The sequence below is a fragment of the Pocillopora verrucosa genome, chromosome 5, assembly GCF_036669915.1.
Source record: "Pocillopora verrucosa isolate sample1 chromosome 5, ASM3666991v2, whole genome shotgun sequence".
Lineage (NCBI taxonomy): Eukaryota > Metazoa > Cnidaria > Anthozoa > Scleractinia > Pocilloporidae > Pocillopora > Pocillopora verrucosa.
This window is the reverse complement of record NC_089316.1, coordinates 8,554,424-8,578,508: the sequence shown is the minus strand read 5'-3', so window position 1 is coordinate 8,578,508 and position 24,085 is coordinate 8,554,424. Positions and strand designations below refer to the sequence as shown.

Below are 24,085 nucleotides of genomic sequence, written 5' to 3'. Positions count from 1 at the left end.
GTTATATATTTCTCCTCTCTTTTTCACCTTGAAGCTAAAGAGCTTAATTTTAATCAATTTCAATAAACGCGATTTTGGGGAATAAGGCCAAATCTAAGGCATGTTCAAACAGCGCTGGAATGTTGTGTAAACACGATTTTCAGTTCCTTTAAAAAAGATGGCGTACTTTTCCCCTCAATATCAGTGAATCACGGGCATGACGCATTTGTGTCATTTAATGACAGTGCTTCGATAATCACCTTGCAACGATTACCACACGTCTAGAAATTGATCTCTTTTTTTTAACCTAGGCGGTATCCTGCAAAAATCTATTTATACTCGCCGCTTTCAAAAGATCCAATGAAAACACTAAAACATGCCAGTCAATTCTTGGCACCCGTCAGGTGTTTTTGTAAATTTACAAAAAAGGCATTTCAGAATTGAGTAAGTTCACCAAATATTTCTTTGATGAATGGATTAGTCTCCCCTGAGGAGAAGTCGCTTTGAATAGGATCTAAAATTCAATGGAAGATGAGTCTCTGTGGGACGCTCGGTAACAAAGTATATTTACTCACAAAGAAAGTGGTTGGTTCTTAACGCAGAAAGGGTAAAATTGTGTCAAACAATTCAATGGATTAGAGGGGATTACGTTGCAAATTATTTGGTGTTTTATGTAAGCCGAGAACAGGTAATCTACTTTGAAGTTTCCTTTATGTTTATCTACGAGCGGGTAGTATATGTACGTCATATACCGGTAACGAAAGGTCAGATGGGCAGATGAAGGTCGACGGACGCTTAAAAATGCATGGGTATTATGTTTCACTCTGCTGCAGGAGTCCACGTAGTGTTTGAAAAGGTCAACAAAGGAAAATATGCTTTAGTCAGCGGTGACAGCGAAGTGTCGATTCCATGCGAGTTTTCCACCGTGAGGTCTCAAAAGAATTTTATCAACAAGAACTGTAAATGACGCGCGTTCGACTCAAGTGATCATTGAAGCATCTTTTCTTCGCCCAGAGATGAGCGTTTCAGCGGATAGTAGCCCGCTTACAAGCGATCCAAACGCAAATAGTCTGAAGCAAGGCAGTTTGCTGTTAAGCATTTATGGCTATGCTCCTTTCCCTGGTAAGTTTGTTCACAACTGACATCTATTTGTAAGTAGTTGTTTATAAATTGCGTGGTTTTCACAGACAATGGCACACGAGATTTCGAGAATGGCCTTTCTTTCATCGTCCTTTGATTCTCCCACAAAGAAGAAAAAAATTGCGTGTCTTCTGCCTAAGTGCCCTTAAAGCTTTCGTTTAGCAGAAAAGAAAAAATCGCTCTCCCCTTTTCTCCCAATCGCTGGATTGATTGAAAGCGCACGACGCAAAATGTAACTATAAGCCTAACTCTCTAGTAAGATGTAATGACTGCAACTACATGTATTACTATTATGTATAATGAGCGCCAATTTCACGGAGTTTAATGGGGAAAAATAATTTTTACAAGCAGCCTTTAGAGAGATCGTTGATACTTTCTTCCCTTTTTTGGTTAATTTTTATTTTGTAATTATCTCTAAATTTCGTGACTTGCCTAATCGTTTGGCCACCTATAGTTGTGAATCTGATAGGTTTCAATGTCTTTGGAACAGCACACATCATTAGCGGTTTATCACGGTACGATATTTGTACAATGATTTCATTGCGGAGCGTCCCAAAATTCCTTTCAACTTACTCTGTTTCCTACGATGATTGACAAACTTATCTAACACCAACAAATTCTTGAAGTCATGGGTGGAGATATCGGACTGAAGGAATTTTACAGGACATGATTTTCTTTGTCTTTTCCTTTTCGTATTTCCGATAACAGATAGCTGGCGGAGAAGGCAACAACACAACGGAAATTGCCTCTGACGGGTGAATGCGCCTAATTAGCAAGGCCCTCCATCTCTTTTATCTTGGTGGTATAATTTTTAAACTAGACCACAAAAATAGGGCTTCTTTAAGGTGACTGCATTCAAAGTGATTATATCCAGTAAGTCGAGTTTGAGACGCGGTTAACGACGCAATCTGCTTGTGTTACATGGCACAGGGCAGACTAATCGAAGTCCACATTGAGCTATCGAATTTAAGGTTAAACCTTTATCGCTTTTCGTTACGGACGGTTGATAAAACTCCTGTTACGCTAATTGTTCCAACACTAAAGAGCGTGTCAGGGCTTTTATCTCAGAGTGTGTCAGGGTTTTTATCTCAGATTGTCTCAGGTTATCTTGGTTTAACCCGTCGATTCCACTCTGTTGGATCGTCAGCTTGTTTGGCGCCTTCACCGTACACCTAATACTCGTATGGTTTTAGTAAACGGAATTGGGTATAGAAAGGTTGGGGGTTTCATTAGCTTGGGAGGAGGGGATGGATAGGTTTGGAAGTGATCAATAATACACTTCACCCTTCTCATTTTCACATTGATAAAACACGCAAAAGCAGAATTTGATATAAAAAAAACATCTGAAATTCTCTAATTAAAAGATAATTGGTAATACACTCCTCACGCTTCTTATTTTCACATTGATAAAACACGCAAAAGAAGAATTGGATATAAAAAAAAAACATCTGAAATTCTCTAATTAAAAGATAATTGGCAATACACTTCTCACGCTTCTTATTTTCACATTGATAAAACACGCAAAAGCAGAATTTGATATAAAAAAAAACATCTGAAATTCTCTAATTAAAAGATAATTGGTTACCTGAACAACATTCTGTTTATAATTATGTGTTTATCAATCACAATTGTTATGACAAACGTTAATCGAATCAGCATACCAGAAAACTCTTATCAGGTAGCTTTTTTTCCCTGTTCCTTGAGAATACAAAATTAGTCCAGCTTTTTTCTTTATTCTGGATGTCAAAACTTAGAGAAGCAATTCATGGCTAGGTGCCTCCTCGATCATTGTTGTTATTACGTGGTCATCTCGATGGCACGCTGCTAAACTAAGTTAATTGCGGAGTCTGTTATATCCTAGAAGATAAGGGCTCCTTCTTCCACCATGATACGCATCCACACCTTTTCTTAAAATATTTTGAAAGCTGCATCTGTTCAGTTTTTGATCTCGAAAAACCATGGAGCCTATATATATTTTGTCCAACATAGTGGAACGAAATTCACCAACGTGTGAAATCCATTAAATAATGGTTTAAAAAAAAAAGCTTTCTCTGTTTCTTTGTTATCTTAATATCATTTTTTTTATCTTTTTTTTTATCACCGGCCTGGCTATGTCGATTTAAAATACTTTATAACACTATTCTCTCTTTGATTTACAGCTTCTACTTCCCCTGCTTCTGAGTTGAAAAAACAAGCTCTTGGAAGATCGAACAGTGTTGGAATTATTGAGAACATCCATACAAAAGCTATTCAATCATCACCCTTGGCCGGCGAAATACACTACGGTAAGAGAAAACACAAGTTGAAAAAAAATTGTCTTAGGAAGTATGAGATTGATTTTTAATGAAAATTGCTTTTCTAAAGGCAGCGATTATGTTAAAACCCCTCTGTTATGCAACACACTGGGATGTAGCCACGTGGCACGTGGCTATCCCTGTTGAGGACGTGAGGTATGTACTGCAGTGTACAACAGGAAGTCGATGAAGTAGACGAGAGCGAGGCATTATTTAGTCGCCCAACCTCTTATGTTGCACCCGCCATTGAAAAAAATGATCGTGAAAGATGATATGGTTTTTACTGGTAAAAATGATAGGGAAAACAAGGCGTGCCGTGATAACGGTAAATTTTTTTGATTGGGTCGTTCTGAAAGGATTAATTATGAGCAGTTTTTCAATAGTATTCATTTCTAGACTTGCCGGTCATTTGAGACAAAGTACGCTGTACTGCCCTGGTTTGTAAAAATAGTAATGATTAGTTAAACCTACTCGTTACTTAGCAAAGATTGAGTTACCTTACAGGAGTGGTGCGTGTAGGCGGTAGATGTATTTATATGTAATGGTAGTATTTTTGCACCGAGAACAGCGTTTGCTAATTTTATACCTCTGCATGACATGCAAAGAAAATGTTTTGATTTCCATGGCTTTCGTGCGGGGCTAATTGACGCTGCATGCACGCGTTATTGTTCAGCATATTCAATTTAATTTTTGAATCATGTTATCGGAAATGAAATAAATGCTGAAAGAACTATTTAAGTGGGCTTGCATTACGCACTCCACCCACTTACCAGCCTTACTGCCCTTTGAGCGCCTTATCTGACTTGCAGAGGCGGATATCGATTATCGTTTACAGAACCGGAACGACCAGAAATGTTATCGTATGGTTAGCATAATCTACCATTTGATTGATGTTATTTACTGACGGTCGTATGCAATGTCTGCTCATCACTTCGATTGGAGTTTTGAAAAAGTAAGGAAAAAAAACGTAATCTTTCATCATCGCTTGGGCGAATCTTATCGCAAGTAATTAACAGTTGGCTGAGAGAATTCCTTGTAAATATATGTCTGAAACCCTGTTCTATTTTGAAATTATCAAAACCTGCCAAGAAAGTCTAAGCCGGTCTTTCTACGGATTTCGCGCGACGAACTGAACGGGATATTCTTTTGCAATATATGTGTTGCCCTTATGTTCTTAATTGCTGCTTAACGAGTTTACGTGGGCTAATAAACGTTACCTCGATTGGTGCAAAATCGTCGCACTTGTAGTGTTGAATTAAGAATTAAAAGCAGGGCGTTCAAGTGTACGAGCTTTTAAATTTGTGTAAGAATTGATGTTCTTTCTAGACACTAAACATGTTATCAGACTTAAGGTTTGAGGTCGAGGTTTGATCTGCAGCCAGTTAGGCGTAAATCACGCGATCTGCGGTCAACAGTTTGTCTGCTACTCGGTCACTTAGCAACGATGGTCACCTTTCGTTATTATGTACACCTCATTAGACTTCTTACAAAAAAGAATAACTCGTACAGACTAGAGCTAGACTAAGGTGGTTGCAATGGATTGGCGATATTGACGCAGACCTAAAGATCCAAGTTGAGGGGAGGAGAGAACGGGTTGCGTCAAGTGTATCATACGCCTTGAGTAACAGAGTGCTTTAAGTGGCACAAAATTTCTGTACTTTTTTCCCCTTTTTTTTCGTTTGGGTTTTAGTTGAGGGTCTTCTTCCTAAAGGATTAATGGCCTCGGCCCTGTGTGTAAAGTAAAAAATGGATTTACAGGGTTGAATGGGTTGAAAATAAAAGCCATGGGGTTTGATATTGTTATGACAAGTTCTTTATCAGTTAAAACGATGTTTTACAAAATTCACTATGTGATATTGCCTTATGGCCTCTCAATCCGCTTGATGGAAAGATCTGGAAAAGCTTTCTCAAGAGGGTGCTTTATTTGTGGGCAATTTGCCACTGTTGTGTCGATTACTTCGTTCTTACTGTGCAGCTCAATTTAACTATTCCTTGATGATGCGTTTTTCCTGGAGGAGACGAGCTACTTTTGCAGGTCTATTTGAACGGCTTTACATAACGTGGAAAGCGCAGGTGTCGGCCACAGCGCCTTTAATGCATACATGGCGCTCTTAGAGCCTTAAATTCTTTTCAGTGAGTAGTATCGATCACGCCGGCCACAAAGGTAGACTAAACGGCTTAGTTTTCCAAGTAAGCTAGCACACTGAGCTGAAGACAGAACAAGGTCTAGGAAGTAATCAACCAAACAACACGAAGCCATTGCTCGTGAAGAAAATTTTAGCTTGAATACAAAGAATCAAAGGAATAATTTCAAATGGTAAATCTCTACTGCTTAATTACCTAGTTCATAGCAATGAGATTTTTTTACCTATTGATTTTATCACTCACAAAAATGTTCGTATTTTTGAGCTCGACGGTTCCGCTTGTGAGATCTCGCTGTTATTCGCTAAGACAAAATCCGATTAACTCTCAGCAGAATCTTCCTTTGTTATAAAGATCCCGCTATTACATTGCAAGCTAATTAAGACAACAACATAACTACCTTATCAACTGGTGTATTTCTTCCAAATGATCTTAATTCCGAGTTAAACCTTGGAGTATCAGACTTATCACATATCTTACGTGTATCATAGAAGAAAGAACTGCTTGATCCTTCCTATTCGACTGCGTGGGGTATGGCTTATGGCCCTTCTAAAAGTCTTTCCCTTATATTCTCAGGTTTGTTTGTTTAGCCCCGATTTTTCCACTAGTTTCTTTAAAGCTTATTCAGAGTCTTAAACTGTAATCTTTGACTTAAAAGAAGATAAAAAACAGATCGAATAGAGAATCTTTTATAAAGCTTTCCTTTTCAGGCCTATCAACTGAATTCAACAACGCTAAACGGTGTTTCTTTTCATTTAAGAGGGTCTTCATAGAGTGATGGCTCTCACGGCTTACGGTTGAAATTTTGGCCATTTTACGGCTAACGGTTGAAATTTTTGCCATTTTACGGCTAATAGTTAATATCATAAGACCCTCTTTTAACCCTTCATTGACCAAGACAGAATTTCTCCCAACAATATCAATACAATATCAAGCAGATAAGTGATGAGAATAAAGAAAAGATCACTTTGGGGATAATTTGTTGATCTAATACTGAATTCTCTGAAGTAACATTATAAGAATTGTATGGTTAACCGTACTGGAAAAATTTACAAGTTTGTTCTGGGAGTTTTAATAGTTAGCGTGGAATCACCCTTGACAAGGGAGGGGTGACTGGGAATGGGAAGCGGTCTCTTTCTCCCTCTTTGATTTTTAACTACTTTTTTCCCACATATTACTTTTAATTTTTTTTTTTTTCGGTGACAGAGGTGGGGAATGGATCAGTGTTATGTGGGTTTCTCTAGTATCATTTAAGTCCGCTCTCATATGCTTCGCCATTGGAAATACTTCTTAAGGATTAACTCCATGCGAGTAACCAACATCTTATAGCTTCTTACAGTAATACTGCTGAATTATTTATTAAGAGCAGGAGAAAAGAGAAATGATCACCAATTTATCTAAAAGGATTTGATTGTTCAAGGAATTCTCCTTGTTGGTACGAAAGGGAAGAAGATCAAAAAGTATTGAGAACATGGATAGTAATATTAGCGGTATAAAAGGTTACATTAATTAAGTTCAGACCACAGGGAAGTCTTTCGTTACACAGCCAATCCCCAAGAAAAGTAATGACTGGGACCTATTTGTTGACACCTTTATAAATAACCATATACAACTGAGACCAGTAAAGTGACACCCAATACCTGCCGTATTGACTTTGGAGCCTTTTTCAATTAGCATAAGGCACATCCGACGCTACCGACAAAACATGAATATTCAACGCGGTACCCTTAGCGCAATGAACTGTGATCTCCACTCGTATTGTTCGCCGGTAAAAATATCCTTCGCATCACCGATGAGTGGGATTGTTTGGGCCATAAGCACGTTTTAATTACGCGAGCTCCTCTCGAATACAGCGCTTCAACTTTGGTTATTTTTGGCTACAATACTGTTGAGCAAAATCTGTCGAACGATTTCGAGCACTACTCTCAAGAGTAATCTATCTTCACCTCTCATTGGTGTGACAACTTCGATTTAGGTGAGTTGAAATGATTTAGAAAAACCGCATGAAAGAATGGCATTGCACGGGCGTAGTTTTGTAAGCTATGCGAGACATGTCGGCGCAACCAGTCGCTAAATTTTTTTTGAGTACAGTCGTCCTATATTTCCTGTTCAATACCATTGTATGCGCTTTTACCGTCGAGGGCGAGACGGTGGCCGCTCGGCTCGTTTCAAATCGATCATTTACAAAAACGTCCCTCACTTGCCACCGATGAAAACGTGGTTAAATTTGTCTGAATAATCGACAGTTCCGACAAGGAGGCTTAAGTTATAAAACTCTTGAATAATCCCAATGTACAGCTGACATTTGAAGAGGTAACAAATGCAGGCTATAATATTACTCGCCTTCTGTGAACTTCGTTACCACGATTGATCAGTATAAATATGGTTGATGTTTTTGGATTTTATTGTCTGAAATATCGATCAAATGTTTAACTTGGTGAAGCTGGAATCTGCGCTTTCAGGTTTGTGTTTTGCTGTTTATGTTTTGCCTGTCATTTGCGATTTACGCCCAGCGCGGAAAGCAATAATTCACGATATGTGAAAATTTTGAGATGCCTTTTTGTTCTTTAACAATATGACGTGTCAAAAAGCAACGAGCTTTCAGGTTTTCTTAAGATCAGGCCTACGTTTCTTGCCGGTGAATTTGCGCTTTCTTCTATGAAAGGACCTACATCGAAGTTTCTAGTCGATGGAAAATGAAATTGAAAATCACTTGGTCTGAAGGGTTTACAGAAAATTTTTGCTCTCCATTATGCAAATGCACAGATAACGTATTGAACTATCAGGGTACTCGTGTTTTGATTTTTAATTGAAAAATAACTTCGTAATTTTAAAATTTTCGCCAGAAACAAGAAGCGAATTCGACAAAGACAAGATTGGGTCTTTAGTGTCACTACGATGCGTCGACCCATTATTCATATTTACATCTGTTTCTCTGAATAGTTGCTGCTGTTCTTAATTGAGTCGCAGTTGGTTGTCATTCATGAACGGGTGCAGCTTATAAACATAGACGGAAAGAATTAAAATCGAAGCAGCAATTCAGATCACCCGTTCGTGGGAAAAAGCGTGACGCACGCTGAGGCAGAATCGAAAGTTAATGTGAATTAAGTGAAAAGTGAAACTGACAAGTGACAATTATTTACCCCTTCGGTACGGAAGGTCAGATATGTGTTTTCAAACTCAATTTTGTTCGTCATCGTGGATTTCACGGTATCTCGTTATTTTTAAAGTAGCTTAAACTTTATAAAGCCGCGGTATTGGTTATATCAGACCCTTACTCTTAGGTATTGAACGTAAAAGCCTCGTAAGCACCCAAGATATGAGAGATATAGCCCGCGAATTACTCTTGTGTATGCTCCGTAGAACTTATTTATCAGACAGCGAAATAATCCTGCTGTTTACTTTAGGTGCTCTTTGTTACAACCTCGTTTGTTATGATTTTCTTTGGAGTCGAATTTGTTTGCGAAACAGCAGCTTTCGTACACAAACTGACTTCATTCTCTCGGAAACATGACATTTAGTGAATAGGCAGGATTTGGTAAGGATTTGTGCGCATGTTGTCAAAGCTAATAAATCTGCGCAGCAAAATATTGGTTCAGTGTCGTTAATTCATTTCATTTATATTTCACTCGTTAGTAGTCGCACCTTAAAGTATAAACGCAGTAGAGTACGATAATATCACCACAACAAACACCACTAGAATTGATCGCAGTGTACCCTAGAGAGTAGGGTCTTTTTCTGCTCGCTAACCATGCACGCGATGTCATTGCAATAATTTGCCGTAGGTCAAGAATAAGCCTTATTAGTTACCGTACTAAAAAGCCCTTTGGGTTTCTGCTTCTCTGTTCTAGATGCGTCCAAACGAAACAGTTGTTTTGAAATAAGATCCAACGAGATGCCAAAGAGATCTACACCAGGCGAGCGCGAGAGAAAAACGTCCTCTCGTTTATTCCGCTCGATGTCTTTGAGCGGACGCAAGCAGACAAATAAAGATCAGCCCGCTGGAGACGATAAGAGGAATTCGGCCATTTCTATATCAGATAATGAAAAAGTCACTGTCCTTAGGGATCACAATGCGCAGCTTTTAGACGAGAAAAACAAAGCCGTGAACGAGTGTGATAAAATGAACAAGGATCTGGTGGATGCTCACGAAAAATTAAAGGAAGCCGAGCGAGAGATCGAAAATTTGAAAGAGTTGTTGGGCACGAAGATAAAGAAAGAATTTGATAACTGCGAGGTGGACGCAAGCGACAAAATAACTCGAATGTCGTATAGTGACCTTGAATTAGAACCTCTGGAGACAAAGGACAATGTGATTTTTCCTTCTAAAGTTGAACACCTCGAGACCACCATTCAAGCAAGCGCTGTTCCACTTCAGAAGACTTCTTCGTGTAAGGAGTGCGAACGTTTGAAACAGTCTCGGATCAAAGCTGTGGTGGAGGCCATCGCTTTGAGGAAGTACGTCAAAAATCTGAACGACGCTCTTTCTGGTGGTGATGCGGATAAACAGAACTTTTTAAACGACGTTCAGAAAAGGCTTATTTCTGCACAAACTGAGAAAGAGGTCGCTTTGGAAGAACTTGCAACAGTTATTGATCAAAGGAATCAGGCAGTTAGAGAAAAGGACAGAGCACTCGAGGAATGGGGAAAAGCAACGGGTAAATGGGAGAATACTTTGGACCAATTAGATTCCCTTGTAAAAGAAATGAACAAGGTAAGAGTTCTTTAAACCATGTGTGTTTGCGTGTGATGCGCGCGTGTTATCACACAGACACGCGCGCATTCGAGGCAGTTTAAAGTCAAGTCCCTCTGAGTCGGTTGATTACGTTAAGAAGCAACTTAAGAAAGTTATGATGGCATAGAGGTGGGTTTGACTCTATGATAGAGGAATCAAAGATCTCTCTCCAGGGTGTTTTTGGTTATGAATTTTAGACCAGAGAGAACTGCTTGTCTTAAGAATGGCACTAACACGGGTATTTTTTCCGAGAGAAAATGAGGCGTTTTATTCATGCTGATAGCTGTTTCTTATTCTATCTTATGGTGTTTAAAATAACAGTGAAACCACAATGTAACAACGTATTAGGAGTAGTGGTCGAACTTGCAAATACTGATTATATTGAAATAACTGAATGATCAAACCGTGTCCACAAAGGTTCAACAGTGTCAAAAAAGTTGGCGAGGAAAGTTTATTGAGCCCGTTTTCTCTAACCAGAAAGCTAGTCTTAAAAGTTTACACAGTTATAGAGTTTCCCTATTTCATTATCTGCCATTTTGTTCTCAAACGAATATAAGAAACACTTTAGGTGATGTTTGAAGTATGCCATGGTCGCGCGGTTTTCTTTGAGCAAAGGGGGGAGGAATTTTGGGCACAAAATGTGCGCTTGCACCGTTCAGAAAATGGCCGTCGTTAGAAATTAATTATTCTTAAAAAACCACAGATACGTCCTGATTACTAGACCGGTACTGCATCTTCTCACGTACAGAACGCTCCAATGTTTAGAAATAAAATTATCAACATGATCATTTGCTTTGCTAGAGTAGGCCCCAGTAGGTTCTTTTCTTTACTCGGCTTTCGAAAACGCGTCTTTCTAGTTGACTCTGTGCCATGTTTAGTTCAAAACTGTACAGTCAGTTCGTATTCCGAACCTCTAATGTCACTTGTATTTACTGTGTGTAGACCATATTTGATGGATGTCATGACAAACGCCACAAAAATTTAAAGTATGTTAATGACTATACCACAAGAATGAATTTCACAATAGAATGACTAATTTGTTGCTCTTACATATTAATTATCTCACGATCTAAGCAGAGCAAAACCTATTTGTATTGTTGCCTAACAGATCTTATCATGTACTCTTGTTAATGACACTTTGAAAGAGTGTGAATACAGCGCGATCTGTTCCTTTGTGCAAAGTAAGGTCTTGTGGCTTTTGATATTTTGCCTTCGGCGGGGGATTCCTTTCGGCATGCAACGATGCTTGGAAGAAAGCACGCACAACTTTCGATGTATAATATGAAAAGTTAGGTTTTTATTTTGATGTGCAATGCGTTTCAGTTTCAATATGTTACCACGTTTCGTATTGGATGAGTTAGATATCGTTAGATGGCGAGACTGATTCAAAATTATACTAACAGTTTGTGATCGCTTTATCATGGTAGATTGGTTTGGTTACAAACTCATTGTCGCAACAAGTTTGTGCATACCAAAATTTTTAGCCTGAATGTAAAACTTCCAAAAATGAATCTTGAGCACATGATATCATCGCAATTTGTTGATCAAATGTTGAAAAAAAAAATAGATAGATCAATTGTAGAAGTGTAATTAAGCCAAGGTACTCGTAATAACTCCAGTTACGGTAGCCTAGACTTGCATAATCAATGAGAGCTTGAAGAAGTCTTTCATGATAGCCTCCAAGTTAAGTTTAAGTATCGGAAGATCTTAGACAAAGGTTCTCTCTTTATTCTTTGGGTTACGTCCCACATCTCCCTGAGGTGATTGGAAGCATGCGGCAGTCCTTTTTCTAATATAGAGGCTAATAGCGAAGCGAACAAATATTAACTTGTCAGGAACCTATGTGAGCACCTCATTAAGCCCCATTCAGTTGGTACAAATGGAAATACGTAAAGTTTTATCTGAAAAGGAGTTGTATAGAAATCTAGAACGACTTGTGTTCAATTGAGGGTCTGCATGTAGCACACCTATTGATCGGTCAGTTAGTGACTTATTTGCCTACCGTCACGATGATTAGTCCAATAACCATGTCAGTTAATCAGTCAGTTACACAGCTAGTCATGAACCCAGCTAGTCATTGCGTCAGTGAATTAATTTTGCAATTAATTGACCATTAATGTGTCAATATGGCAGCATGTGGGCTAGTCCGTCCATTGATGAGTTGGTCAGTCAGTCAGGGAGCCAGTCAAGCAGTCAGTCATTCACAAAGTCAATCTGTGGGTCTGTCAGCCAGTCATTTGATCATTACTCAGTCAGTCGGTCTGTCATCCATTTGTTATCATCCTTGTTAGTTATTCATAAGTTTTTGTTGCATTCTGTTTGCAGGTGAAAGCAGAACGCGATGATCTTACCAACAAGCTAAAGAGAAAAGAGGAAGCCTTAGAGAGAGTCAAGCAGGAGACATCTTTGTTATCTGAGCAGATCGAAGTCACGAAGCAAGATTCAAATGACTCCATAGAAGAAGAAGAAAATATTACCTTCAGGGACAGATCCGAGAACACACAATCTGTAAGAAAATTGAGCACTGAACTCACAAAGGCTCAGCAACGAAATTTTGAAATGGACGCTAGAGTAACATCACTAGAGGAGAAGTCAGAGACTTTTAAGAGAGAAAGAGACCATGCGAAGGAACAGTGGAGGCAGTCTGTGAAGGAACGAAAGAGGTTACATCGGGAGATTGCTTGCATTGTTCAAGCTAGGGACGAAGCAATACAAAAATGTTTTTCCACCGCAGAACAATTAGAAAAACTGAAAGAGGAGTATAATCACTTGCTGAACCGGTTAGCAAAAACCGGTTTGAGTGCGAACAACACTAGTGAACTGTCAATTCCGTGTTCTCTCAAGGAGTGTAAATTTTGTGCGGGTGATTCCGGTGGAGGACTTGAGGTAATAGTTTATCATCTTCCTTATGCAATGTCAATGAAGGCGTCGTTGAAGCCAAAAAAAAATGTAAACGAGACAGATCTCCTTCCCCTTCCGCCCTCACTCGACCCATAGACCCATAATAGCTATAGCTATCTTCTTTATTCCGGTTCCAGGGGAGAGAATTCTTTTTTAGAGTTCGGCTCTTTTTCCTCCATAAGGCTAAATTAACATTTATCTACCATGCGAATAATTATAAAATTTGACCTTTACTTGTACTTAGCACCCTACTTCGTGATAGTGTGACCTTAACCAGTATATTTGATGCCCTTTATTGCCATTTGAAAATTTCTAATATTCTTTTCCAATTAGTCTCCAGAGACGTCATTCACCGAAAGTGAAGAAATTCGTCTAACTTTAGAAAAGGTTTGTTGATATGTGATATGTAACATAGGCAGGCTTGATATCAGCTTGTTTGGAAGGCACTAAAATTGTTGTCAGGCTGATTTGAAGGCAATGGCGATGAATGTCATTGTGGTATGGAGCGATAAAGTACCAGAAAAAACGACGTTGGAGGCCAAAATGCTTCCCGCAGATTTTTAGCATTTCACAAAGTAATATCAGTATCCATTTCTCCATACTCTTCTACAAAACTTTCCTTAAGTACTGACTGGGAGAATTTGATTCATAATGGTAATAGGACCGAGTGGAGTCCAATTCGGTCTGTAATCATACGAGTGATTGACAAAATTGGACGACCACGAAGCGGTAGTCCGATTTGTTTATCACAAGTATGATTACAGACAGAATTGAACGACAAGAAATCCTGTTCTCAATTAATCATAACCATTTCAATTTCCGAAAAAAAAAATACGCCTAAAACAAATATCTCCAGTGGAGACCATGTCTTTAGTTCAAAATTCCTTCATTTTGGAAATTGCCTTTTTTTCTTTGGATAAGTGGTTGTTGCTATGGTTATTGTGATCAACTCTATGATTGGTGGATTCAGCTGAGTGGACCTAGTATGATTGGCTGCTTCAACTGTCCGATTACAGTTGTCCGATTACAGCTAGCTGTCCGATTACAACTGTTTGATAATAAATGTACAGAGTGATTAGTGATATATAAAGCAGCTGATGCACCAATCGCATTTCAGGAAATTTTAATGATTAGGATAAGTTATATAATTTTGTTAGGTTGAAGATCATTTCCTTAATTCTCGTGATCTTATTGTATGATTCAGCAGTAAAACCGTGAGGAGAAGTTAGATGCTGGTCACTCTTAGGGTTTTATAGGGTTGACTGACAAAACATGCGTTCTTCATTACGAAAAGGCTAGAAAAAGAAGTAAGGAATGGTATTTTTCTTTGTAATTTAGGATGATCCATTGGACTCTATCAAATTGGCCCGAGTTTCCATGAATGGAAGATCTTTTACCGCGATAATTGATGTTGACAAGGGTTTAGGGAGCGCGAGGAACATAAGGTAATTAATGCTTATATTTAGCTTATTGCTCGACTGATTTAGTTGATTACACGTAGTTTAGTGATAGATAGATTTTAAAATCTTCTTTTCATCGGTGTTCTACATTTTTAACCAACCCAACAAGGCTCCACTGCCTTTGGGTTGTTAGTTCCCATAAACCCCTCGAGTTCGAGAGGTTAAAAACAGGAAGTAAAGAAAGACGCTGTACTCTGGTGTTAAAAAAAAAGAATTTCAAATTGTCAAAAAGGTATAAGGAAAGGAGGAGCACGCAGCTCGTTCGTACGGAACATTTGAATTGTGAAATTGAACGATGAAATGTTACTGCATCTTTCAATAACTTACGAACTTACGAGTTTTTGAATCAAAGTTGCAATTTTTTTATGGTGATAGTGGTGCTATTAATTATAATCGAAACGAACTTCTAAGAGCACAAAATAAAGAGTCGATCAAAATCTGTCAGTCGGAATGTGAGAACAAAATACTATGAAACAGTGCCCTCCTTACCTCTTGAAAGATCCTGTTGTGTACCTCACGAGAGGCATAAAGCACAGTGACTAAAGGTAGCTAATGTTTTTTTTTCCATTGATGCGAATTCTAGCACTATAGTATACTTTGTTACGAGAAGAAAAGTAAAATGGCTGATGAACATTATTTTTTTAATTTTTAGAAAATATGACGAGATCGTCTCCATCAACGATATTCCAGTAACAGAGGGTGACCAAAACCTGGTGAGATCTTTACTGGATGGAGCTCTTACCACACTCAATATGGTGAGCCTGGGGGTAATTTGTGCGCCTCCTTCTGTGTGAGATTGCTGAGTAATAGGGAAACATCTGTCATATTTAGTGTCGAGTTTGTGCTGCAGAGCGTGGCAAGAAAGGCAAAGTGCAAGGAACGGAAAATTTACTAACCCATATGACCAATGTTGTACCTCTTGATACAAACATAAAGTAATTGTGAGTTATTCATCGTTCTGCTTATGACGTTTCTCAGGTTCTCAAGCGGCAAATTGGGACATACCAGTTAAGCTTTGACTTGGACCTCAAAGCACCGAAGAAATCTAAAGTCGGTAAGTGTAGTAGTCATCTTTCTATAGAAAGTAGACTTCACTTATGTGTAGTAATTGCAATTTCGCGCACATTACTGAAGGAATGATATGTTTACAGTCATTTATTCACCACCTTGTGGGTTTATTTGAACTAAACATAATAACCAGCTCCCAGTTGGCTTGTTAGCTCAGTTTCTAGAGCGCTGCACCGGTATCGCAGAGCCGGGTCATGGGTTCAAATCCCGTACAGGCCTGAATCTTTTAAGGTCCTATTTTCACAATTACTTATTATTAGTGTTTATAACTGCGAGGATCGCTTCCTTATTCGTTCTTCAACTGCAGTTCACGAATATGATTTTCACATATTTTCATCTACTCTGTGTGCATATGAATTGTTTTAAAGGTTGTAAGGTATGAATTCAAACAGATATTCCGTACCTTTACTCTCCACCTGCTTACTCAGTCCTTATTACATAACATCGCTAAACTTAACTCTGACAGAGATTCACAACTTTCCTGAAATTTGATGCGGACTAAACAGTTATTTGTTTACATCTTTTAGGTCTTGGTTTCGAATGCGGGTTATATATAAAAGATTTAAAGCATGGTTTTATTTCAGAGGATCAGAACAGTCTGAAAATTGGAGATTACGTCATGAAGGTATTGACTTAAACTAATTTAAATTTTAACATTCTGCGCCCACATACATATACATGCATACATATACTTTATTTATGCTCGAATTTCACAGTGTAGCTGTAGAGCTAATATCTTGGAGAAAAAAAGCTAAAATAAAATAAAATATGCTATATTACAATTCCAATATTATTTATAAACTATATACAACATTATGCATGCAGAGGGAAATATAACTTGTAGATCTACCGTGGAAAAGCTTCGTATATGAGGATCTCCTGCTTGAATTCTTGAAAATTTCATGTTTTGTAAGTGTCTGGGAGAGAGTTCCATATTTTGCTAGCTACTTATGAAAAAGAGTGTAGACCGTAAGTCGTTGTTTTTGGGTTGGGAAGGGCCAGGATATGATTTCCGCCCAAAATGTAGGATGAAGACCTGACGGTGAACATATCTTTTAAATAACCTGGATAATTTGTAAATAACAGACTCATATAACGTGATCATGAAGTTCTGGAGGCGTCTAATGAATAGAGATTTTAAGTTAACTTTGCTTAGTAAAATGTCATATGGAGAGCTGTAGTCCTGTAGTATAAAAGGGCAAAAGTGAAAAATTTGTCCCGGGGTATTATTATTGTACAATTAAACATTGCACTCATTGCATTGAAATCTTACCATTCATGTCCTGTTTACTCATCTAGGTCAATGGAAAACACCTTGATAAGATAATCGCTTCCTCGTTGGAAAAGGTTACCAAGAAGTCTGGAGACAAACTGAAGCTTCACGTCACTAGAACGATCTCAGGAAAACCTATGGCATGTGAGTTCAAGGTACAGTAAGATCTATTTCTCCTTTGTGGTGTTGATCTTTTATTTTGATGTAAAATGGAAAGATAAAAAGAGATTTCTGAAAACCTTTATTACGGGCGTGGTACAAAAAAGAAAAGCGAGAATTCGAACCACAGCCAGATTCGATTTCGCGTTCAGATGATACAGCGAACTTTTATTGTTGTCAGCAAGCTGAATAGTGTACTGTAGGTTCATGTAAGGGAAACGAATTTCAAGAAATTTTCGACTCATCAGTTTTGCGATCTTTTTCACTAGTAGCCTTTTTGACGTTAACAACATGAACAATGAAACTCTGACTCGTTTTCATGCTCCTTTTGTTTCTTGAAGCATCTTCTAAACTCTCCGCTTTCGTTCGACTTCGTTTAAAAGGCGAGGCTTTCTTCTTCGTTATTTTACAACCGATAAAATTTACGATTTATGTCACATTTTTTTTCTCGCTTCCATTTAGCCGACGAGTTATACTGACTCCGAATCTGACACTGTCGTACTAAGACGCCTCTCACGCGGTAATGGCGACAACCGACTGTCACTCATATCAAATGACAGCTCAATATCACGTGACTCCAAATTTTCTTACAACTCAAGCCTTGGCTCCATGAGCTCAAACAATGATTCGTCTCTGGCTGATTCGAGCTCGGATCTCTATGGCAACAGATTCACTGGGTATGGCCTCTTTATGCCCGACCGGCATCGAACTCCAACGACCATCTACAGCCCTTCGTCTGACACTCAATTAGAAACGATTGTCGCAGATGATTGGCCGGACGTAGGGACTGGGAACGATTCTCAGACTTCCACGGATGCAAAGGAAAGCGATTCGCATAATCATAGCACTCTAAAACCCAACATTCGATCACCAATGAACCGAAAGTTTGTTAGCACGTCGCAACTGCAGTCGGGAACGTTTTTGACGCCGATGGGTGCAGATGGAACATTAGTTCGGGCTCAGTCGACCATCACTGCTGTACGCGTGGACGATGATGGGTTGACTTCTAACTTATCGAAATCCTCTACATGTGGAACGATTGTTCCACTGGGAAGAAGGTAATTAGAATTAAGATCTTCCACGATTCTGACCCTCTGCTCCTTAAAATGTTGCATGCGATTGTCAAGTGTGAAATTAATTTGAAACCGTCTTCATATGCCTTAAAGCGTGGTTTGGTTTCAGAAAAAAATTCAAGGATAGGAAGAACCGAATATTTCACTCGTTCCATTTCGAAGGAGTATCACTGAATTATCCTCAAATACCATATAGTTTGAGATGAAATCGTAATTTAGAATGGTTAGTAACGGTCTTCAAAGTTTTTTCGCAAAGTAGTTTGTTGCACAAGCCAGTTAACAAAACAGATCTTCTTAATCAGCGTGTTACAACTCGGCAACTACAAAACAAAAACAAGAACAAAATATTCTCTCAATATAACTAGGAAATTTGAGCAGTAATGCTCTTTGAATTGTGCTAAAAATTAACGAAAGTTAGTACGGTAATTTTTTACAAGGCAGAGAAAAGTCATGTTCGTATGTTGCTCACTTTTACTATGTCAACCCCAAGAATGACCAAAATGAATTTCTTCCTACAATGTCCATTAATTCGCAAGCAGAAAAGTAACTAGAAGAAAGAAAAATATCAATCAGGGAAAATTATTGGATTTCATACCTAATTCTCAGATAAAAATTATTAGAAATGTAAAGCAGACAGTAGGGAGAATTGTTTTTCACATCTTGGAAATGAAAAAAAATGGTAACTAATCCCACTTGTCTCTTCCCAGTCCTCGTATAATGCGGTTCGAGAAGAAATCGTTGGATGGCCTGGGAGTAGAAGTCTCTGGTGGTTACCGTGTAGGTATTTACGTCATCGAATTGCAGGAAAACTCAATCTGTAAGGCCGTTGGCCTTCAAGTTGGAGATAGGCTGCTGAAGGTAAAAAATGAAAATTTTTTTTGTATTGTTTTTCTCTCCCTGTTTTATATTTGGTGTTTCTATAAACAAATAATAAAAAATGAAAAAGTTTATTTGATGTCAGTGTGTTGTTTGTGAGGGAGTATTTACTTTAATGTCTTGAATGACGGAGAAGCTTAGTCAAAGCTGAATTGATGTATGAGCTCAAATTTAACACTGGTATATTACATCTCTTACCCTTTAGCTTAACAGTTACGATCTCACCAGAGCGACCCTGGATCACGCCACACGGATTGTTCGTCTTTTACGCACGTGCACGTATATCAGAATCGAGGCTCAACAAGTATTAAGTAAGTCTCACATCACATCTACCATCTTTACTGCTATTAAAGGTTGTAATGGTCGAGTAGCTTCAGGATGTGAGTGAAGTGCTCATGCTGCGTTTTGGGAGGGGAAGCGCAATGCCCCCCATCCCTGTCCCGCTTCGTCTCAGCTGGTTTGTAAAAGCCAGGTCCAGGACGTCGACGAAGAGTCCGAACAACTGGTTCATAATTTTTACAATTATCTGAAATGGAAATATTAAGAGTAGCCATAATCGGGAATATAGTTAAGCGCTACTCAAAGTTTGATGCTGCCTCTCAGCTCTTCAAATCACAAATTTTTTCACTGAACGTCACTCTGTTTCTCTCTTTTTACTTTTACTTTTTCTCGTGCTTTCATCATTCCTTCAAATTTCACACACGAGCATCATTCTTGGATGTATAGGGGCAACGTGATCCAATTTATCGACTTTCTTTAAGTTAAATCGCTAAATCATCGGTTAGTTTGTGTTATTCTGTTCAGTTCTAATCAAGCAATTACTCTTACTTTAGATTACGAGGAGGTCCTTGGAGACAAACCCTACGATTCGCTTTATGTCAGGTAGGTAAATAGAGAGCGTAGGGGCGACTTTTGACCCTTTAACTCCCAAGATCTCATAAGTGATTCTCCTTACTGTCTACCATACAATTTATATGATGTTAGTTTGGAGAACTTGGAATTGGATCAACCAATAATCCCCTAATTGATATTTTTCTTAATTCTCATTACTCGTCTGCTTGATATTGTACCGGTTAAAGTGTGAAAAGAGTTAACTTTTGACAATCTCGAGGTGGTTTAATGTGTGGAAGACAGAAGTGGCGCAAAATTACGAGCGCAAATCACGCCTCTGGGAGCCAATAAAATGCCGTGATTTTGAAATGTTGTATCTATTGACAAAATTCCCCTCTCCCATCCACCATATTCCTGTAGACATTTCCAATTCGAAAGAGTTGCGTGACATTCAAAGTTCAAGGTAACGAGATATTAACAATTCAATAGAACTGTACAATAAGTCAGATGATGGTTTAAAAGGGTGTATCTCCGATCTTCTTCCGTACAGGACAATTCACCCTTATAAGGCAATGGCTCCGGACGAACTAAGTTTTACTGTTGGAGAAACATTGCACGTGATAAACACGCGCGCAAATTACGATCAGGCGAGACAGAGCTGGAAGTGGGTGGCTCAGCGTGCGAGGAAGGACGGGAAGGTTCTCGAGGAAGGACTGGTGCCCTGCATGGGAAGGTAAACACGGTTGATGACTTTACTAACAAGAATGCAAGCCACAAAGTTTTGACAAACCTTTCCTATTTGCGGAGCACAGAGTTGGTGAAAGACTGAAGGCAACTTCAAAATGATACATTTAGAATTAACTACCTTTAAATTTGGGGCAATTTTAAAAAGTACATTTTGAACAATTTAAAGTAGCGGTAAATACGCGGAAAAAATAACTGGCTCATCAAGCAAAAGGTTGTAGAAGATAGAAAGGAAGAATCGGTGTACAATTAGGAAAAAATTATAGAGTGGTGGCTAGAGTAAAAGGATAGTCGTGAGCTGCCATTGGTTTTTTTTAGCTCTGACAGGTTGAAAATTCGAAACAAAATGGTCGAAGGCATTGTCAAAAATGCAAACACACTTGGAAACATCTTGACGAGACCATGTATAATATTTTAGCCGGCACCATAAATGTTGATGATCTTTAACTTAAAGTTAACTCGTTGTGAACCAACTGATCAATTTTAAATTATTTGCGTAATTTTGTGCTTTTTCATCAGTATTCCAGAACATGTAGAGTCTGCTGTCCTGACGCAAACTTTTCAGCGGTTTGAATCTGAGTCAGAGGAACAGATGAGTGATGACGCACCATCCACGTTGAAGAGAGCGTCAACTGAACGTCGCAGTATCATACAGCGATACCGCAAACTCATGAAACGCGAGAGTAGAGATTTACCCAACAACACTGATGAAAACGGTGAGAGCAGACTTCCTTGGCAATTGCTTATAGCTCAAACTTTTCATCGACATGGTATCGACGCCGATTTAAAGTACTTTTTATTTCAATATTGCATGCTTTAATTCGCTTTCAATATGCTGATATCTCCGCAAAACGAAAAAGAAACATCACTGCAATTTCCCTCTATTTATTTATTTTTTATAGTTTCGCAGTTCTCTTAGCCATTAACGCGGGAAAAATAGATCCTTCTTTCTTTGAGTCCCTTCATGCCGTCATGGAAGTAGATTTAATATTTGCAGGAACAGTCGATCTCCCGTGATCACCTTTTTACACATACGGTGATAAGATCACTAAATAAGTCTGTCAGAAGTAACTTCATAGTTATATGGCGTAGAATGCCTTTTAAATCTTTTACTTCATGACTTGATTGCAATTGTTTGCCCAAGGTTCCAAAATGCTCGGTTGTGGGGTAGATAAAGCCAAAGTTAAGACCTATGTAGTAAGGATTTACCTATTGTACGTAAGGATTTCACCTATAAAAGTAATTTTTTCCCAGGATTTTTTGAAAGGATAAGAATACTCCAGACGTTGGATAAAATTAGGGTTAGTTGCACTTTTCAACATACTGCATTTTCTCCTTCCTAGGTAATACAAACAAAGTGACTTTCTACGAAATCCTTAGCAAGATTTCAGACTGATTGTCAGCGATGTTTGATCGCCCCAAGATCATGATGGTTACCTTTTTTAACAAAAGTTTCACCAACGGATGAGCCCATGACAGACTGTTGATCTGAAACCATCATAGAACAATCGGCTTAAACGGTGCAGTTCGGCATATTCGGTGCATTGTCCTCGTTCGACATGGCATCAACAGTAAGAAGAGAAGAAAGACCGGAATTGTTTAAGAGCGACATACATTTAATATTAACTTATTCGTTAGTTACTAAAACGCGGTACAGGTAAGCGCATGTTATTGTTAATGAACGTTAGTGCAAAATGCCCATTTTCATATCTTTATTGTTGTTTCCCTTGGAAAGAACAATATCAGCTAGCCATTGAAAAAACAGTGCGAAATATTTATAACGATGCTAAGATCCATCATTTCGGGTACTTAGATTAAGGTATCAGTAAGAGAGCAAAAAGTTACAAATGTCTATTGACAAGAGACAAATACAAGGTCAAAAGAAAGAGTAGGCTGACGTTCATCATGGTCTGTTAAGATTCCTTCTGTCTCACTTTGAAAATTAGACCCTCTATTATGGTGTGATTACCAAGTAACCATAACTGATGATACTGTAATCCTCCTGAGTATTTAATCATAAGATAAGCATCACAAAAATACTTTGTGTAATGGCGTAGGTAATATAGATTATTTGCATGTAATGAAATTCTGAACTATTTGTCTTAAGAAAATCGCTTAGTTATATATTTGATAAGTAGCACGCCCGTTTGGCCTTGGAAATTCTGTCAACGTAAGCCATGAATTAGGGCAGCCATAGAGGGGAAGATCACCAATAATATAACTTATTTAACGAGTGTCACTCTGCATATAACAATCTTGATATTCCCATCTCTCTATTCCAAAGATTTCAATCTCCCTAAACGTGTGGCACGTATCAGAGAGTTATGTAATCCATATCGTTAATAGTACCTTTCCCTTTGCCGAAGATGGTTGCACTTAAAATGACAAATCAAAATATTTATAGGATTTTCATTGTTTCAATGCATATTTCCTCCTCTTAATATAGATGATATGACAAATGCATGTTGTCCGACCATAACATAGGTAATATAAGAATTTTTAATCGAAATTACAACTTTTCCATAGAAAATATGTTTTCCATCAGTCATATCTCATTAAGTTTATATATTAGAAGTTTCTTTGAGTAAATGTCGAAAAGTGAAAAAGAGAAAGTTTTTTATAAACAAGAAGATGTATAGTAATAATTTAAGTTCTTCCTCTTAGGTGTATTTGTTCTTGTTATCCTTATTTTACGGGATACATAAAAAATGAGGATTATTTTTACAGTTAAGTCACTTCTTGGTGTGTGATGTTGTATTGCTATTGGAGAGATCGTAAGTAATTTATAAAACGAAACAAAACAAACCAAACGAAAAATAAAACAAACCATTAAACAGACTAGAAAAAAAAAAACAACTTAATCTAACAAAAAAACAAACAAACAAACAGTATAAGGGGAAGCTCACCCCTCCTCGCCCCCAAGTTCTGAGTCCTGTTTCTGCCGTTACCTGCTCCTCAACACCCTTCGTTTATTTTTCCCTTTCGACTCTAATTATATTAAGATGAGTTTTCGATGATCGGCCGGAGTTGGCTAAGACTGACAACAGCGGATGGTTAAGGAACATAGAGAAGGTTAAAGCAAATTGCAATCGACTATAAATTGTAATAGCTAGGTTAAAGTTTTTGAGGTGCATCAACAGCGACGTACCCAACCAAAGATATTAGTATCTTTGAAGAAAATTTCTCTTTGATCTGAAACTCCTCGAAAGCCACGCATTTTCTGCAGTTCGTACCTAGTTCGATGCGATCGAACCAGGTAACTATGACGAGGGCCAGAGACAAACGAGGTAACCATGACGACGACCTTGGCTAGATCAGCCGTTATCAATTTCGAGCAACATCACTCAGTGATGATGGAAATGGGAGAGCATATTGCTGGTTGAGAACAATCTAAAGATGCAACATTAGTA

The 24,085-nt window shown here is 38.3% G+C and overlaps 1 protein-coding gene across 4 annotated transcripts; it reads left to right on the top strand.

Annotated features, from left to right (window-relative positions):
- Window positions 1-839: 839 nt before the first annotated feature.
- Window positions 840-23,497, top strand: LOC131799511 (uncharacterized). Of its 4 annotated transcripts, XM_059117219.2 has the most exons (17): window positions 840-1,101; window positions 3,279-3,404; window positions 9,407-10,269; window positions 12,616-13,176; window positions 13,525-13,578; window positions 14,530-14,636; window positions 15,304-15,406; window positions 15,630-15,705; window positions 16,247-16,344; window positions 17,019-17,147; window positions 17,614-18,209; window positions 18,932-19,082; window positions 19,306-19,411; window positions 19,934-19,982; window positions 20,482-20,664; window positions 21,195-21,391; window positions 22,019-23,497. In XM_059117219.2, exons 1-17 carry the CDS (start codon window positions 996-998, stop codon window positions 22,069-22,071), a joined length of 3,558 nt encoding a protein of 1,185 aa, XP_058973202.2. In that variant the 5' UTR covers window positions 840-995; the 3' UTR covers window positions 22,072-23,497. The 4 variants fall into 4 exon arrangements, with proteins under 4 accessions (XP_058973202.2, XP_066022842.1, XP_066022843.1 ...); XM_066166745.1 differs by lacking the exons at window positions 840-1,101; window positions 3,279-3,404 and adding an exon at window positions 7,260-7,530; XM_066166746.1 differs by lacking the exons at window positions 840-1,101; window positions 3,279-3,404 and adding an exon at window positions 7,697-7,868.
- Window positions 23,498-24,085: the final 588 nt, after the last annotated feature.